Below are 19,619 nucleotides of genomic sequence, written 5' to 3' on the forward strand. Positions count from 1 at the left end.
AAAATTTAAAGAACTGTGAGTTTAAGGAACTTCCCTGAAGGCTCACTCCTGATCGGAGACAGTGTCTGGGTTCACGTTGCACGCACGTCCTAGAGCTCTCAACCAGCCCAAGAATTTCTTCTCCGACTTCACTTGCCTCTCAGCCACCGCATCAACACGGGCACCCAAATTAGTGACTGAGGTACGCAACCCAGCCATATCCTGCTCCAAAGTTGTCATACGGGTGCTCCGGCATGGCTGTGATGGGCCTGCCACATCAACTCTCGGAGGAGGAGGAACCGCAGCTACCTCAACATTATCATCATCATCATCAGCGGAATCATCATCAGAGTCATCAACATTCACTACCGACTCTCGTCCAATTCCAATTGTTTTTGCCCGAAACGGGTCTTTTAGTGGCAATCTCCCATCAACCCGATGGTCTTCAGGGAATCTAGCAATACGGAACAGCCGGGTGATCAGCGAAGGGAAGTAGTGGCCCTTGGTTAGCTCAGGTGATCTAATGAACATCTCTTTATGGATGAGTCGGGCCACATCAAAATCACTGTGGGACATGAAATAGTAGATTGCGGACGCTCGTGGTAGATTAACATCTGTCGTATTGCTGGATGGCAACAATCGACTGTTGACAATGGTGAGCCAACACTTAGCCTCCCAATTCAGACAGTAGGAGTTGAGAGTAATCATGTGCTTGATCCATAGGTGTTCTCCGTCCGGCACACAGATAGTATCAAGAAGAGTTCCCCACAAGGCCCGTGTACCGCTAAAAGTACGATAAGGATCAAATTCACCCCGAAACACTAGAAGCCTGTATACCCTGCGGATGGTGTCGAAGGATGCGTTTACCGGGGTATTGCGCACCGTCACAACCCCATTCTCATATTCTGGCAAGTTCGGATAGAACTCCCTTACTAGTTGAACATTAGCCTCCTCCGGTACCTCGAAGAAGATGTCTAGCTGACACCGCCTCAGCTCATTAAACATATTGGGGCATTCCACCTCCAAAGTCGTGCGATCAATGTGTACCTCATGTTGTAACTTCTTAGCTGCTTTCTGGTTGTACCTATCCTCCGCTGCTCTGGATACAAACCGAGTGCTATCGAACTGAGGTGCACTGGCTTGGCTCCTAGCTTGTGAGGAGCCTCCCGGTCCACTAGTGGAGGGCCCAGTGTTTCGTCTCTTTCTAGCTGAACTCATTGCACCTGTCAAACAACGAGACGCCTATTAGTCAGTGCGCAAAAAATGTGACTATGGATGGTTACTCAGACTTCACCATAACCATGTCACAATAGCTTCTTATATCTCCATTGGGGCAATTTCCCAAACACCTTGTGGGCGGGGCATTATCCAAACACATTTAGCCCTCATGAGTCTATAAAAACTCCTCCCAAATCAAGTATACAACTACACCAACACACCCCCACACTTGTGTCATTCAATCACCCACCAACAAACACCATTCCAATCATTAATTACATATCCCCTTCACCAAACATTCTCAAAAGCGAAATTAAAATAGAAAAAAAAACAAGAAGAAAAAACTACCCAAAAAATAATCTACAACAATTACAACACCATATCAACCTCAAACAATCATATAAACAACAAAATACAAAAGGAAAAGAGAAGGGAGGGTTAGAATCATACCTTAAGGGAGGAAGGAGGAGAGGAATGGAGATGGGGGGTAGTGTGTGTGAAGGAGAAGAAGAAGAAGAAGAAGAGGAGAGGAATTGGGGAAGTTAGGGTTTAGAGAGAGAGATGGAGAAATTTGGGGGAGGGGGATCAGGTAATGTAAAGTTAGGAGGGGGGTTTGGGTTTTAAATTAAAAGAAGAAGAAAAGAAAAAACAGAAAAAAATGGGAAAAAATAAAATAAAAAAAATTCAAAATACCTGGTACCCTCGCGGTCGACCGCTGTCCACCGCGGTCGCGGTGGGTTTAAAAATTTGAGGCAGAATGTTTATGCCTCAATTCGAGGTAGAATGTTTGCCTTCCACCGCGGTCGCGATTCTAGCGCTTTTTTTTAAGTTACATGAACACACTCGTGGGTTGCCTCCCACGCAGCGCCTGATTTAACATCGCGGCATGACGCAAGCATTTGACCATCACTCCTCATCCGCGTACTAGGGCTCTCCCAAAGTGATTACCACTCTATCCACTTTTTCTTCAACCATTCCAAGGTAATGTTTCAACCTTTGCCCATTTACTGTGAACTTGTTTGTCCCATTTTCTGATTCAATCTCTACAGCTCCACTTAAGAACAATTGCACCACTCTTAAGGGTCCTGACCATCGGGACTTTAACTTACCTGGGAACAATCTCAATCTCGAGTTGTATAACAACACTAGATCTCCAGGTTTGAAGTTTCGATCCAAGATGTGCTTATCATGCATTAATTTCATCCTTTCTTTGTATAATCTAGCACTCTCAAAGGCCTGAAACCGGAATTCCTCTAGCTCATGTAACCCAGCGATTCTGTTAGTACCTGTTGTCTCCATGTCTAAGTTTAACTGCCACAATGCCCAAAGTGCTTTATGCTCTAGCTCAACTGGGAGGTGGCATGCCTTGCCAAACACCAACTTGTACGGTGACATACCAATTGGGGTTTTGAAGACTGTGCGGTACGACCACAATGCATCATCCAATTTCTTTGCCCAATCAGTCCTTGTTGCATTCACTGTTTTTGTGAGGACACTTTTAATCTCCCTGTTGGACACTTCAACTTGCCCGCTTGATTGTGGGTGGTACGGGGTGGTCACTTTATGATGAACTCCATATTTTCCCAATAGCCGTGCGAATGCTCTATTGCAGAAATAGGTTCCGCCATCACTGAGTATAGCTCTTGGGGTACCAAAACGTGTGAAAATGTTCTTCTTTAGAAAGCCTAGTACCCCTTTAGCATCATTGGTCGGAAGAGCCATTGCTTCGACCCACTTGGAGACATAGTCAACTGCTACCAATATGTACTTGTTACCATACGAGCTGACGAATGGCCCCATGAAGTCAATACCCCACATGCCAAAAATGTCCACCTCTTGAATTATGGTCATTGGCATCTCATGTCTACGAGATATGTTGTTAGTTCTTTGGCATTCATCGCAGCTTTTAACCCAAGCATGGGCATCCTTGAACAGAGTAGGCCAGTACAAGCCTGACTCCAACACCTTAGTTACTGTCCGAATTCCTCCAAAGTGTCCACCATATGGTGAAGCATGGCAAGCCTGCAAAACAAAATGTTAATCTTTCTCGGGGATACACCGCCGGATCATGTTATCTGCACATATTTTAAACAATAGAGGTTCATCCCAATAATAATACCGACAATCACGAAAGAACTTTTTATTTTGTATTGAGGAGAGTTCATAAGGTACAATACCACTTGCTAAATAATTAGCAATATCAGCATACCATGGTGCCTCCTCCATTGTCATTGCCAGTAACTGTTCATCCGGGAATGTCTCTGTTATATCCTCAACCTCTACCTTCTTTTCAGATCCTTCCAACTGTGAGAGATGGTCAGCTACTTGGTTCTCTGTCCCTTTTTTGTTACATATCTCCAGATCGAATTCTTACAACATAAGAACCCAGCAAATCAAGCGTGGCTTTGACTCCTTCTTTTCTACCAGGTACCTAATTGCTGCATGGTCAGTGTAAACAATAACCTTTGAGCCAATCAAGTATGACCTGAATTTGTCGAATGCAAAAACAACAGCCAACATCTTCTTTTCCGTCACAATGTAATTGAGTTGTGCACCGCTTAGCATTCTACTTGCATAATAAATCGGGTGCATTAGTTTACCCTTTCGCTGCCCCAAGACTGCTCCTATGGCATAGTCACTTGCGTCGCATAAGAGCTCAAATGGTTGCTCCCAGTTGGGTGCAACAATGATGGGTGCAGTCACCAATCTCTTCTTCGGCTCCTCAAATGCCAACCTGCAATCATTAGAAAACACAAAGGGGTGATCCTTTTCAAGGAGTTTGCATAATGGGTTAGCAATTTTGGAGAAATCTTTTATGAATTGACAGTAGAACCCGGCGTGCCCAAGGAAACTTCTCACCGCCTTGACTGAAGTGGGCAGTGGTAGTTTTTCAATAACGTCAACCTTAGCATGGTCGACCTCAATTCCTTTACTGGACACTCGATGTCCCAGGACTATCCCTTCCTGTACCATAAAATGGCGCTTCTCCCAGTTCAACACTAAATTTGTCTCCACACATCTTTTGAGCACTCTTCTTAAGTTGTGAAGACAGTCCTTGAATGAATCTCCCACCACGAAGAAATCATCTATAAAAACCTCCATAATATCCTCCACTATGTCTGTGAAAATGGCTAACATGCACCGTTGAAATGTCGTCGGTGCATTGCAAAGTCCAAAAGGCATTCTCCGAAAGGCGAAGATGCCATACGGACAAGTGAAGGATGTTTTATCTCCATCTTCGGGGGCTATTGATATCTGATTGTACCCCGAATATCCATCCAAGAAACAGAAGTGCGATCGCCCGGCCAGCCTGTCCAACATTTGGTCAATGAAAGGCAAGGGGAAGTGGTCCTTCTGGGTGGCTGTGTTCAATTTTCAGTAATCCATGCAAATCCGCCATCCCGTGACTGTACGAGTTGAGATCAACTCATTGTTCTCATTTTGCACAACAGTCATTCCCGCCTTTTTAGCACACATTGGACAGGGCTAACCTAATTGCTATCAGAGATGGGGAAGATGATTCCCGCATCTAACCATTTGATCACTTCCTTCTTTACTACCTCTTTCATGTTCGGGTTCAGCCTTCGTTGATGTTCTCTGAAAGGTTTGTGCCCTTCTTCCAAGAGAATCTTGTGCATACAGAAGGCTGGGCTGATGCCCTTTATGTCTTCCATAGTCCAGCCAATGGCAGTCTTACTTTCCTACAATACATGTAAGAGCTGTTCTACCTGCACATCTAGCAAACCGGATGATATAATAACAGGTAAAGTAGAATCAGGGCCTAAGAAAACGTACCTGAGGTGAGCTGGGAGCGGCTTCAGCTCCAGCTTGGGTGGTTCCTCTACTAATGGCTTTGCTGGAGGTGTAGCCCTTTTTTCTAACTCAAGGGACTCGAACTGAGGTTCCCTTTTCCAGAATCCTTGGCCTTCAAGTGCCATGACCCACTCAACTAACCCTTCACCATCCATCTCTTCTAAATTTGTCAGACATGCCTCCAATGGATCTTTAGCAGTCAGGGTCACATCATCTTCTTGCAGGATCACATCCACTGCCTCCACTAGAGAGCAATTAGCATATTCACTGGGTCTCCTCAGAGATTGCTGAACATTGAATATGACTTCTTCATCGTTCAGTCTCATTTTTAATTCCCCAATCTCACAATCGATCAGTGTTCTCCCAGTGGCCAAAAATGGCCTACATAAAATGATAGGTATCTCCTCATCTACCTGACAGTCCAGAATAACAAAGTCTGCAGGGAACACGAACTTCCCCACTTGCACCAACACATCATCAAGAATCCTAGTAGGCCTTTTTACCATGCGGTCAGCCAGCTGTAGCAGCATCGAAGTCGGTCTAGCTCTACCAATGCCCAGTTTGGTGTATACAGCCAGAGGCATCAAATTTATGCTGGCTCCCAAATCACATAATGCCTTTGCAAAGGCATAACTACCAATCGTGTATGGAATAGTGAATCTACCTGGGTCGGACATCTTTTGAGCCATCGGTCTAGTCACTACTGCGCTGCAGGTCTGCGTCAGAGTCACTGTGGATAGGTCCTAAAAATCAAACTTTTGTGACATTAGGTCTTTCATCATCTTCGCATAACCTGGCATCTCCCTCAAGGCATCCATCAAAGGAATATTTAACTGAATTTGACGCAGCATCTCCATGAATTTCTTGTATTGATCTTCCTTCCTTTGTTTTACCAGTCTCTAAGGGAATGGTGTAGGTATCACCCTTTGTGCACTGCTTACTGGCTTCTCTCTGTTGGGGTTCTATGGCACAAGAGGCATCACCTGTTTTGCATCTTGTTCATTTACCTTAGCCTTACCCTTTTCATCTTGACCCTGTTTAACCACCACTTCAGTCAGATTTGATGGTTCATCTACCTCTAGTGGGATTGGAGTGGCTGGCGTAGTCTCTTTGCTGGCTTGTGCAACCTCCTGCTCTTTGTCTAAATCTCTCCCAGTCCGGAGACTTACTGCCATCAGCTGATTTGGATTTTGCTCCTTGGGGTTAATATTTGTGTCTACTGCAATGTTCCTTGGGGGCGGTTGTTTAAAGACATAGACAACTGCCCCAACTGAGTTTCAATGTTCTTTATAGCTGAATCATGTACTGGTAACTTTTCTTGCATCTTACCATTTCTCCCAATGAGTTGCTGGAGCATCCCCCTGATCTCTACCATGTTGTTATCTTGTTGCTGAGGAGGTGGCTGATATGTCAACTGTTGCTGGTTCTGCTGTGGGTAGCCCTGTTGTCTCCAGTGATATGGCACCATTTGGCCTTGAGTTTGCATGCCCCCAGGCTGAGGCATGTTGGGTTTGTATTGCTAATTTGGTGTCGGTCTCCACTGTTGTCCTCCTTGTCTCTGACCCCCAAAGTTGTTAATATAATTCATATCTTCCGTTGCCCCTTGATTTTCACCTTCTCCGCTCCATGAACACACATAAGACTGATTAACACAGGGTGTACGCAGTCCTACATTTGTTGTGTCAATAATATGCACCTGGTTGGTGCCCATTTCATCTATCTTCATTGTCAAAATACTCATCTGAGTCATGAGTGTGGCCATGTTCTCTGCATGTGAATTATTTGGGTCAAGAGGAACTGAATGCACTATGGGTGCCAGTGTTGTACCTCTAGTCATCCACCCTGAATTCTGGGACATCTTGTCAAGAAGGACTTTGCACTCGGTGAATGTCTTACTCAAAAATGCACCTCCAACTGAAGCATCCACATTGGCCTTTAGATTGTCAGCTAACCCCATGTAGAACCTCTGGCCAAGCATCTGGTCTGGAATGCCATGGTGAGGACACTTCACCAGCATCCCTTTAAATCTTCCCCAAGTTTCCTACAAGGTCTCAGTCGGCTGCTACTTGTATTGCAATATTTCATCAATCTGCCTTGCAGTCTTGTTGGGAGGGTAGAACTTATTCAGGAACTGCTTTACTAATTCCTCCTAAGTGACAATGGAATTGATTGGGAGCGAATTCAGCCAGGTCTGAGCTTCCCCAGTCACAGAGAACGGGAACAACAATAGCTTGATAGCTTATGGGGTCACATTTGGCTGCCTTTGAGTCATACAAATTGATAGAAAATTTTTCAAATGTAGTTGAGGGTTTTTAATGTGTGACCCGGAGAACAATCCCTTATTCTGCAGCAGATGCAGCATGTTGTTGGTGATCTGGAATGTCTCCGCTTGAATTGCGGGCATAGCTATGGAAATTGCCAGGTTGTCAGCTGTGGGTTGAGCCCAATCATAAAGTGCAGCTTCTGGTACAAGAGGTGCCACCACTCCGACATTTGGGTCAACTGGCTCATCCCTGATGTTTCCGTTGACGTTCTCTATGTAACCCATGTCAAATCAAGCTGGTGTGGTTGCTGTGATTGTTGGATCCTCCTGTTGGCACGGTTCAATGCCCTTAATGTTTTCTCGGGGTCAGAGAGTCCTTCAAGCAGTTCTCCAGTCCTCGAAGAATTTCTAGGCATACACCTGAATTCCACAAGAGTTCAAACGTTAGAATTACAATGAAAATTGTTTAACACCTTTGAAAATTGATTTGAACTAATAATTTTAACACTACTTCTAAGTTGTAATAAACAAAACCGTTAGTTCCCCGGCAACGGCGCCAAAATTTGATAACACCCAACTATGCCTTTTAAAGGACAAAGCGGTCACTTGCAAATATAATCCGGTTTTAAGTCTGGAATCGAATCCTCAGTGAACTAACCTATCTATTATACTCTAAGGCAATGTTATTATCAACTCAATCAATCTCTAGATGCAAGATTTTTGATCAATAAAGATTGGGTTTTTGTTTAACTACTTCAACTATTATTAAAAACAACAGTAAGCTAAAATAAAGATAATTCAATGGTAAAAATGTCTAGGGCAGTGATTTCCCTAATTGTTAGTTTAGGTCTTGACTCTTCCTCTATAATCTCTCCGTAATACTTTATGAGGATTAAGAGTTATGAGTTATTATAATTATCTCTCGATCAACTACAATAAATTACTAGAGCATTCTCTCGAACTACTCTAGCTGACAATATGTGAGCAACTCTAAATTATCCCACCAAAGTTCCGTTATCTCTAAACCCACTTTTAAGTTCAAGTAATGAATCTCTTCAATTACCCAAAAGTGGTGTTGTTCAACAGCTGTCTAACCTAATACTCTTTCTCAAGCAATATAAGATAATTAGACACAATTAATCAAGGACCCATTCAATTAATCACCATACAAAATGTAGTTGAACAATCATATCATAAATCCGGCTTGATTATAACAACTTGAGTCAAAACTTCAACCAACAATTGGTTTCATCAACCCTAGATAAGTGTTTAGCTACTCATAACAAAATAAGAGAGAACTATTAAATTGTTCATAATGTAAAATTGCAAGAATTAAAAGGAGATAGAAAAACTCTAATGTTTGGTTGATCTTCTCATACTTGTTCTTGCCTCCAAAAGTAGTTTTAGAATCAGCTTAACCCAATCTTTGGCGAGTTTCTAAAGCATATAAGTGTTTTACAAAAAGTTTCCCCGATTTTACACTTTGGTCCTCAAACTTTCCAGCAGCGTGAACAGTGCACCGCGAACGCGGCCAATCGCAGTCGACCGCGGTGAATGCTGACCTTTCTGCCTTGCGTTATTAATCTACCGCGGTGCCACCGCGGTCGCGGTGGCCTTCTTGCCCAGGTCATTTATGCTTCTTTGTGTTCAGGTACTTTTTGAGTGGGCATTTTTCTTCACATTATCGCCTCCAAAACACTCCATGTTGCTTCCTCTCATATAATATTCCCTACTAGACAAAAGAACACTATTTAGAGCATTTTGTTGGCAATTTATCTATAAAACAACAACAAAGTATGGTCATATTAAGGTGTAAATATCAACTATATAGCCTACTATCAGTCGTCATGTGGCTTCCCCTCCTCCTCCATGCCACTTGATTCTCACTACGCTTGCGGTCTTGAATCTCTAGATCAAACTCTTGCAAAAGCACTCGCGCATCAACCTTGCCTTAGAACCTTTATTTCTCATCAAATACCGAAGCGCCGCATGGTCTGTGTGCACAATCACCTTAGTACCCATCAAATATGGCCCGAACTTCTCCATAGCAAAGACAATAGCAAGTAGCTACATTTTGGTCACGGTGTAGTTGACTTGGGCATCATTCATGGTCTTCTAGAATAATAGACCAGATGGAAGATTTTGTTGATTCTTTGACCCAACACCGCTCCAACCGCAACATCACTAGCATCACATATGAGCTCAAAAGGCAAGCTCCAATCCGTTACGGTAATAACAGGAGTAGTAGTCAACTTGAACTTGAGCAACTCGAATGCCTTCATACAGTCTTCATTAAAATGGAACTTGGCATCCTTCTCCAAAAGTTTGTATAATGGGTTCACCACCTTGGAAAAGTCCTTGATAAATCGGCGATAGAAACCTGCATGACCCAAGAAGCTCCTCGCTCCCTTCACGGATGCAGGGGAAGGGAGTTTGGAGATCACCTCAATCTTGGCTTTATCAACCTCAATACCATGCTTTGAAATTTTGTGGCCGAGGACAATGCCCTTCTCAATCATGAAGTGACACTTCTCCCAATTCAACACCAAATTTGTCTCCTCACATCTAGCAAACACACTATCCAAATTGTTCAAACAATCTTCAAATGAATTCCCAACCATAGAAAAATCATCCATAAAGACCTCAAGAATGTCCTCCACCATGTCGGTGAAAATAGCCATCATGCATCGTTGAAAAGTCGCTGGTGCATTACACAACCCAAAAGGCATCCGCAAGAATGCGAAAGTACCATAGGGACAAGTGAAATTGGTCTTCTCTTGGTCCTTGGGAGCAATAAGGATTTGGTTATAACAACGAAAATCCATCCAAAAAGTAATAAAAAGCATGCCCGGCCAACCTATCAAGCATTTGGTAAAGAAATAGAAGCATGAAATGATCTTTTGGTGTAACTTTGTTGAGCTTCCTATAGTCCATGAACACCCTCCACCAGTAATGGTTTTTGTTGGGATCAATTCATTCTTATCATTTGTCACCACAGTCATGCCCCCTTTCTTTGGGACACATTGCATCGGAGAGGTCCACGAGCTATCAGAAATGGGGTATAAAACCATGGAATATAACCACTTGATTATCTCCTTCTTCACCACCTCTTACATTGCTTCATTCAATCTTCTTTGATGTTCAATGGAGGGTTTGTCCCCCTCCTCCAAAATAATCTTGTGCATGCAAAAGGCGGGGCTTATGCCCCCAATATACGCCAAAGTCCAATTGATTGCTCTTTTCCTCCTTTGTAGCACCTCCAAAGTTCACTCTACCTGTATGTTAGTTAAGCACAAAGAAAGGATAACTATTAAAGTAGAGGAAGGGCCAAAGAATTTATACCTAAGGTGCAAGGGCAATGGCTTTAGCTCCAAGGTGGGAGGCTCCTCGATTGAGGCTTTGTTGGAGGAGTCTTCCAGTTTTCAAGATCCAAAGATAGCTTTTGAGGCTCATAAGTGTATGACCCCATCCCTTGCAATGCATTTACATACTCCATATAGCCATCACTCTCCTCCTCATCATCTAGGTTGAGCAAAACAACTTCAAATTTGTCCTCAACATTCATTGTTGCACTAGCATCATCAACTATCGCATTGGTCACCACATCCACAAATGAACAAACTTCATTACTATTTGGTTGCCTCATTTATTTGCACACATGGAAGACTACCTTTTCGTCACCCACCCGAAAAGGGAGCTCACCGGCCTCCATATCAACAAGTTCCTTCCCCGTAGCAAGGAAAGGTCTACCCAATATGATAGGCACTTCATAGTCCACTTCACAATCTAAGATCACAAAATCCGCTGGGAGGATGAACTTGTCAACTCTAACCAATACATCATCAATGATACCCAAAGGCCTCTTCATTGTCCGATCCACCATTTGCATCCTCATGGATGTGGATCTTGGTTGCCTAATTCCCAGAGTTTTGAACACCGAGTAGGGCATCAAGTTGATACTTTCCCTGAGATCACATATTGGTTTGACAAAATTGGCACTCCCAATAGCGTAAGGAATGGTGAAAGCGCCCGGATCTTCCAACTTTGGAGCCATTAAGTACACAATAGCACTCACTTGGTGAGTCATCTTGATGGTTTCAAAATTCATCAATCTTTTCTTGGTTACCAAATCCTTCATAAATTTTGCATATCCCTACATTTGTTCCAACGCCTCAACCAATGACACATTAATGGACAAACTCTTCATTATATCAATAAATGTTTTGAACTGATTCTCACTGTTTTGCTTTGCAAGCCTTTGAGGGTATGGAGGAGGAGGCCTTGGCGTTTGTGTCTTAGCCTTTGGCACCACCGGTTCCGGCATGTCAATCACGTGTTCCTTAGACGGGTTCACTTCTTCTTGCATCTCCTCCAATCTTTCATCTATATCAATTCTCACTTTTTCATTAGCTTGAACCACATTGCTTGGGATTTCATCCTCTTGAACCACAACACCTTCATTCACAATCCTTATTTTATTTGAGGTGGTTGCATCTCCACCTTTTCTACTTCTAGTAGTCACGGCCATAGCATGTCCCATATTATTCCCACCCTTCGGGTTCACCACCGTATCACTAGGTAGTGCCCCCTTAGGATGAGTGTTCAAAGCTTGTGAGATTTGGCCTAGTTGAACTTCCAAATTCCGAATAGAAATTTTGTGTGAGGCTATTTGAGCATCGGAGTAGGTATTCTTCTCCATCATCTGTTTAAACATGTTTTCAATTCTACTCATCTCATTGTAAGAAGAGCTCGGGCCTTGAGAAGGATAGGGAGGTGGATTTCTTGGTTGTTGGAACATCGGAGGCCTTTGAAAACTCGGCCCCCGGTTGTTGTTGTCGTTCCACCCTCCTTGATTATTGCCTCCCCAGTTGCCTTGATTGTTGTTTCCCCAATTTACTTGATTTTCTTTATTGTTCCAATTGCTTTGATTAGAATTACCACCACTCCAATTACCTTGTGGTTTTGGTTTTTCCAATTACCTTGGTTCCCTTGTGACCTCCATTGTTGTTGGTTTTGCCCTTGAGCGTTGTTTCTTTGACCTTGGTAATTTTTAACATATTGAACTTCTTCGTCTTGGTCATTGAATGAATCACCTTGATCATAACTAGTATCATCTTGCATGAATTGTTCCGGATGGCTTTGCATTTGTTGACCTTGTTGCCGCCTATTGTTTACCATCATATTCACACCTTCCATTGCATGCACTTGTTTCAGCCCTTGAACTTGTTAAAGTTGATCCTTGGCCAATTGATTCATGGTAGTTTCCAACTCCGTTATAGCCTGCCCGTGGTCATGTAGCTCCTTGTGTAGGTGAATAACATTAGGGTCACCTTGTGGCACATTGGCTCTACTTTGCCACGCCGAAGAGGTATCTGTCATCTCATCAATAATTTCACAAGCTTCGGCATATGGCGTGTTCATGAAGTTACCCCCGGTGAGTTGGTTAACCACATATTGATTAATTGTGTTGATCCCCCTGTAGAAGGTCTGTTGGATCATGGCCTCAGTCATATCATTGTTCGAACATTCTTTAACCATGGTACGATATCTTTCCCAAATCTCATGCAATGGCTCGTTGGGTTCTTGCTTGAAGGCAATAATCTCATCCCGAAGCGTTGCCATATGTCCCGGAGAGAAGAATTTGGAAATGAACTTTTCTACCAACTCATCCCAAGTGGTGATGGAATGTTTGGGCAACCTCTCTAACCAGTCGAATGTGTTTCCCTGTAGAGAAAAGGGAAATAGCCTTAACCTCAGTGCGTCCTCAGAAACATTTGTTTGTTTTCTCCCCCAACAAGTATCGACGAACCCCTTGAGATGCTTGTAGGCATTTTGGTGTGAAGCTCCGGTGAAGAAACCTCGCTGCTCAAGCAGTGTAAGCATCACGTTGTTTATTTGGAAGTTGCCCGCCCTAATGCGGGACGAGACTATAGCACTTGCATAACCCTCATTTAGAAACACCCGGTGCGCTGCTCTTGGTGGAGATGGGGGAGGGACGAGCACATTATCGTGAAGCAGGCGGCCTTGTCTATTAGCTTGAGGTTCAATAGGGACCTCATCTATGGCATCATCGTCCATGTCCTCCCCCAAGTGCACATTGCCGATAGGCTCGTTATTGAGAGCCATTTTCGTACCTAGAATCAATTCAAATACAAATTAGTAACTCGGAAGAAAAGAAAGACAAAACATACAAAAACCTAGATATATAGCAAAATCTGTTTAACTCCCCGGCAACGGCGCCAAAAATTGATCTCGGCCAAATCCACACCACAATTAAGTAGCGAGGCGGTTGATGCAATAATAACCCAACAAAGGTCGAGATCAAATCCACAGGGAGTTAGAATATGGGATTAGGTATATATCTAAGTTGATTGCAAGTTTTGGCTTAAATTTTACTTCCACAATGTTGAGTGGTGTATTACTTCTATTTTTTCTCTAATGCATGCAAAGATAAAACTAAAGGACAATAATTTTGGTTTTGAGTTATTTTTCAATTGATAAAGGAATCTAGGGTCGTGACTTCTACCTAGGTGGCAACTTAACAGGTTGTAAACTATAGGGCAAGTTTGATTTATCGAGTTTGTGGTATGGCAAATACACGCAATTACTCACTCTATACATCTCGGTAGTTTGAGTGATTTTGCCCGATTTGGCTTCCTCAAGCCCAAATGGGTATTTGCACAAATCAAGTGATATATGCTCAAGTCGAGTCTTACTATCTCTAGATTTGACCCTTTAATTGGGGATATCAATTTCTTGAATTCACCCCAATTCCTTGCTAGCCAATTTTTCCTAAATCTAGTCTATCTTTCCCAAGCAAATACTAGGCCAAAAAGGCATGAATCAATGTTTGCAACCATTAATTCTATAATTTAAGCATAAACAAGGCTAGATATCACTAACTCAATCACAAACAAGCCCTAAAATTAAATATCCATTAAGTATCCACACTAGGGTTGAGTTACAACCCTAGCTGAAGATCTAGCTACTCATAGAAAATGAAGAAATACAAGAAAAAATTAAGGTAGAATGCACAATCATATATTAAACTAAGAAAACTAATGTTAAGAAGTCAATCTAATACAAATTTACTCAAAGAAGTAAAGAAAAACATTAAGGTGCACCTCTGCAAACTAAACTTAACCTAAAAATGACAAAAAGTTATATTTATACTAAGCTGAAAATATCTGGAAAAAATGCCCCTACGGGTTATGCGGCTACATAATTCTGATGCGGACCGCAAAATGACCTCATGCGGCCGCACAATTCTGGTGCGGTCCGCACACCTAGGAACTTGGGACTGGAACTTGAGGTCTTCTGCTATCCACATAAAAGTGATTGCGGCCACACAAAAGTGATATGGTCCACACTCTTCAGCTTTTGGACTTTGATAAACTCTCTGATTCTTCAATCTTGCGGACCGCATAATAATGATTGTGGCCGCATTTGTCCTTCTGTGGCTGCACATTTTTGGTGAGGTCTGCACTGTCTGAGTTGTCAATAACCACCTCTCTGAATCTCATTCTGCGGCCGCACTAGAATTATGCGGTCCGCACTGCTGGCCTTTTTGCCCTGTTTTGGCTCTTGTTCATTGTTGACTCCTTTATGAGTTGATTTTGACTTATTTGGCTTGTTTTCCAATACTCCTGCAACTAAGCACATTTTGTTAGTTTCTAGGATACTTTTAAGAATTTTTGAGCTAAAATGCAAGTAAAAGAGAGAAAATAAGAGGTCAAAATCCCTACTTATCAGGCACCAGTTTACCGTTCACTAATATCACACCAAGGTTTCGTTATTCCTAATCCCACCTTCAAACCTTTCGTATTGATTCCTCACATATGTCAGGAGTGATGTTGTTCAACAACTACCTAAATATGTATCATTTTCCAAGCAATACATACTAAATAGGCACAGTCAATTGATTGTCATTCAATCAACGACAGTAAACACATAGTTGAACAAGTAGAAAAATAAAACAACTCAATTATATAAAAACATAACAAGAATTTATCCTACAAAAGGTCATAGCAAAACCTTAGTTAACAAATTAACTATTCATAATAGTATGCAAAACTACAATACAAGAATTCGTATCCAATAATGGAAATAGGAAGACAGAAGTGAAAAATTCGTAGAAGAATTCTACGCCTTACTCCTAGTGTGTTCTTGCCTCCTTAGGTCAAACTCCCCCCCCCCAGAAAAATAGTGTTTAATGACTATTTATATGTGTATGGAAAGACCTAGACGAAATAACCAAGTTCAAAACCAAAAATAAGACAAAATAACTTTAAAACCAAGAACACGCGAACACCTCGCGACAGGCCTCGCACCGCGACTTCTATAGCATGCTCCACCTCGCTGCAGCCTTTGTGATGCCAGCTCTACCGCGAGCTTGAGCTCTCGTTAACCCATGCGGTGCACGCTCAAACGCGAGCAATTTCCCTCGCCTCGCGTGCTCTATGGCGAGCAAAGTAGCTCGTGTCGCCTGGAAGGTTGCTTTGCTTACATTTTTTATTTGCTGCCCAACTTTCATTTTTTTTTCTCATTCTCGTTTCTTTGTTTTGCTTTAAAAATACTTTGCCTTGTTTCTTTTTGTCTTCGTTTGTATTTTGTCTCTTCAATCATTGCTCCATAATATCATTATAATGCTTCCAATCAATAAATGATCATGGACTATTCTTGTAGTGTATAAAATACACACAAAATCTCTATTTTGCTTTTAATTTCGTCTTCAACGTACCTACATATAAAATAACTCAATTAAGCATAAATATAATATAGTTTAGCATTAATGCACTAAAAGTATATAATTATAGCCAAACATCACTACCCCACACTTAAACGTTGATCATCCTCGAGTCAACCAACAATTTACACTATCTTTGAGCACCTTATATTTACACAATCGAGGCACACTATCCCCAATAACTATGGTTGATAGCAACTATTAAGCTAGAGCATATGCCTTCAACACACACTTCCCTTTACTATATGTCATACTTCAAAAATTTATTCAATAACAAGACAACATGCTTATAATAATCCTAGCCTCACAAACCGACTCATTGTCACAATGCACTCATAACTTAAACACTCATTATCGTAGAGAAGTCTAATAATGTTACATATCTCTCATGAAACTATGTGCCCTCACAACAAGAATAAGAGAGTAAGTTGAATCCACATATTCAAATCAAATGCTCAAATATATTTTAAGGACTCATATATCTCAAAGAATATCACTCACTCTCACAAAAGAAGTCACATGCATGTAATTGGTACCATAGGCTTGCCCTTAATGTAAATCTCTACTAATGTAAGTTCACTCGATCAAAAATTAATTAGGACTTTTTCAAGGTTGTAATATGGGATAAGGGACGGATAGGATATATTTAGGAATAGTGGTTCACCCTCCGAGCTTCACCTAAAATTTCGCTTCAACTCACATATTAAGCAAGTTCTAGACAGAAGTTCAATACATAGACTACACAAAATCTCACCACATGTGGCATATGATTCACTAAGGACGGTCTCATTCCGATTCTCAAACTAATGCAAGTATTCACGGAGCCACAAGATATTAACCATTAAGCACAAAGTGAATATAAGTCAAGAAAATGAGACGTAGGCGTCACAAAACATGTTATCCAAATAACCATGGCATCATAAGCAATCTTAGCTCATAGGGAAGATACTACATATGCCAAAGCCTAAATATACTACTATCAAACAAGTCAAGAGCGCCTAGGAATCTCATCTTTCTTCCTCCATTTATTCCCTAAATTCTAATCTACTTTAAAAGAAAAAAAATATCCCGTTCAAACTACATCCCATGGAAAAGAACCGAGACACAAAGCGGGAAAAGTCCAATCTTTTCTATTTAAACAAAAATATTATTCAATTAAACTAACACAACTAAAATAGCATAGAAAGTCACCCAGACAATCTCCTCACCCCACACTTAAAATTGTGTATTGTCCCCAATGTACACCATAACTAATAAGAGGGTAAAAGAAACTCCTTGGTAGGCCAAAGGCTGAAGCACTAGCAGCTTATGGGGTACTCAGACTTCTCTAAGGCCTGGTCCTTCGTGTGAGTACCTCACACTTAGCTCCAACCATCTGGTTTGTTATTGCATCCTTCCTTTGCTTTCCTTGCTCCCAGAAAATCAAAAATCGACATTACAAAAATAATACAATTAAAAAATATTAAAAATAATAATAAAAAAGCAGTAAAGCTGGGTTGCCTCCCAACAAGCGCTTGATTTAACGTCGTGGCACGATGTGAATCACTTTCTGCCTCTACTTCGAACTTATGAATTGGACGCCAAGTTTTTATTCTGCTCTATGATCAGGCTCTTGGGGCGATACAAGTTGTTGCGAGCCAAAAATTAAATGGTTCTTTATGTACTTTTTGGCTTTTAACCAAGGAGTTTCACTTTGCCTAGACAGCCTTGAAAATTTCAGAATATAGAGTTCATCTACCTCTTCCTTTGACTCTTACATTGGCTCATACAGATCAATTTCCATTTTACCATATGAACATAATGTAGAGAATTGTTTGGAATGAGGTCCAACATTGTTACAACCCATATCCACATGTGTTAGTTCATGCCATATATTAGTTAACATAAATCCAAGAAGGAATTATCTTATAGATGATAAGAAGTCAATCCTATTGGTCTTAAGTGATACAAGAGTGTATAAGGGTGATTAACCAGTATTAGAAGTTAAATGAATCAAGGATGTTGTAACTCGTATTTTCAGGTAATCTAGTGGTTCTTAATACACTCAATAGGTCATTTATTAAGGTATTTTAATCATATAATATCCGTATCATAAGTCTTGAAGTCAAACGAGTTATGAAACAAAAGTCGACAAAAGTTGTCGCAACTTAGGTTCATAATTTTACTTAAACATTGGGTCAAATGTTTCTAATCTTTCCTCATAATTTACAAGGAATTACGGGGTGATCTACTAACAAAATTAAATATCTAGGAGTCTAGTTTCCAACGCATTAAACCGTTCATCGATACGATATCGGAGTAGAGAGATATTCGCGTTTTCGCGAGACTGCGCCAAGCACCTCTCTATGGGGCCCACTAAGTTGGTTTAAGATATTTGGACCTATATAGGATGACTCCAACCCGTTTTAAGTCATTTATTTTCACTATTTTCAGACCTTAGAACCCTAAGAACATCCTCTCAAGGTTCTCTCAAGATTCAAGACCCAAAACAAGGGCAAACAACACAAATCAAGTGTCGGGAATTCCGTGGCGCTAGTAAGTCTCTTGTTCTTCTTGTTGTTGCTCATTTTTGTGTCGTTCCAGCTCGTGTGGGAGGTTGTTTTAAAGGGTTTATGTTCTGTAAATACTCCCTCATATTCTTAATATCAATCCTAGGTGATTTCAAGCCTTCTAAAGTGATTCTAGTGCCGAAAAACACTAATTGATCGCTAGTTTCGCTTTTTTGTTGTTGTGGCAGCATTGGAGGGATATTTCATGGAAATTTAAGGTCAAATTGGAGTTGTTATTTCTGTATAAAGGTAAGGAACCTCTTACTCTATATGTATTTAAGATTATCCAAGTTGCAGCTAAGCCATTGAAGCTAGAACTTGTGAAATATATATCGAAAGGCTTGGAAGTAATGTTATTATTTTGTGGACTGTTTTGCGTTGTTGTTGGGCTGCATATTTTACTACTATCTTGTGGAGTTTTGGAGGAGGAAGGGTGTGGATAAACACCATATATATGTAGGGTTATGGGCTGATAGTTATTCGTAACATTTCCAGGTTGTTTGACACGACTACGGTGGTCGTCGTATGTATGGAGTGATTAGGCTGTGTGTGGACTATTTTGGGAGGCTCAATATGTTTATTATTGATGTTGTTTGGGCTGTTTGGTGATTGTTTTGAATGGTGTGAGGTCATATATATAGGGGAGGTGTTGTCCGTTTCATCGTAAAATAGGTTGTGGTCGATACATAATAGTTATGACGCTTAAATGATAACGATAGTATCGTTTCTCTTATTGTAGACTAAGGAGTTTTGACAATTGCATAGCTTGAGATTGGGGCAGTATATACAAGGTATGTTAGGCTATCCCTTTCCTTCTTTTGCACGACTCCGATTGTACATAATGTAATGAACGATCTTCCAAGATACTCTACTCTTAGAAGCTAGCAGTACTTACATTGTTTTCCCTCTTATGGAACGATTGATGTTAATGTTGCTTCTCTTATTCTTATGTTATCAATGTTGTTCGTACTTCCTAAATCTTATAAGGTTCATAGTGAAGAGTTAGTCCTAATAACGTGTACAGAGGATACCGACCTTACGTCACTCCAAA

At 41.3% G+C, this 19,619-nt stretch overlaps 1 protein-coding gene across 1 annotated transcript; it reads right to left on the reverse strand.

The window, feature by feature from the left end:
- Window positions 1–3,567: 3,567 nt before the first annotated feature.
- On the reverse strand, window positions 3,568–5,699 carry LOC142176109 (uncharacterized). Its single transcript, XM_075243178.1, has 2 exons — window positions 4,993–5,699; window positions 3,568–3,682 (listed from the first exon to the last, which is right to left on the reverse strand). The coding sequence occupies exons 1-2, from the start codon at window positions 5,697–5,699 to the stop codon at window positions 3,568–3,570; spliced, it is 822 nt and encodes a 273-aa protein (XP_075099279.1).
- Between the last annotated feature and the right edge of the window lie 13,920 nt (window positions 5,700–19,619).

Source organism: Nicotiana tabacum, chromosome 22 (assembly GCF_000715075.1).
Source record: "Nicotiana tabacum cultivar K326 chromosome 22, ASM71507v2, whole genome shotgun sequence".
Taxonomy (NCBI): Eukaryota; Viridiplantae; Streptophyta; class Magnoliopsida; order Solanales; family Solanaceae; genus Nicotiana; species Nicotiana tabacum.

What these genes read in the sequence shown, in the direction of transcription:
- LOC142176109 (XM_075243178.1), bottom strand. Translation starts at nt 5,699, where the DNA reads ATGGCTCAAAAGATGTCCGACCCAGGTAGATTCACTATTCCATACACG. An exon ending in CCGCTCCCAGCTCACCTCAG is followed by an intron (nt 3,683 to 4,992) that starts GTACGTTTTCTT and finishes CGACAAATTCAG; the next exon opens with GTCATACTTGATTGGCTCAA.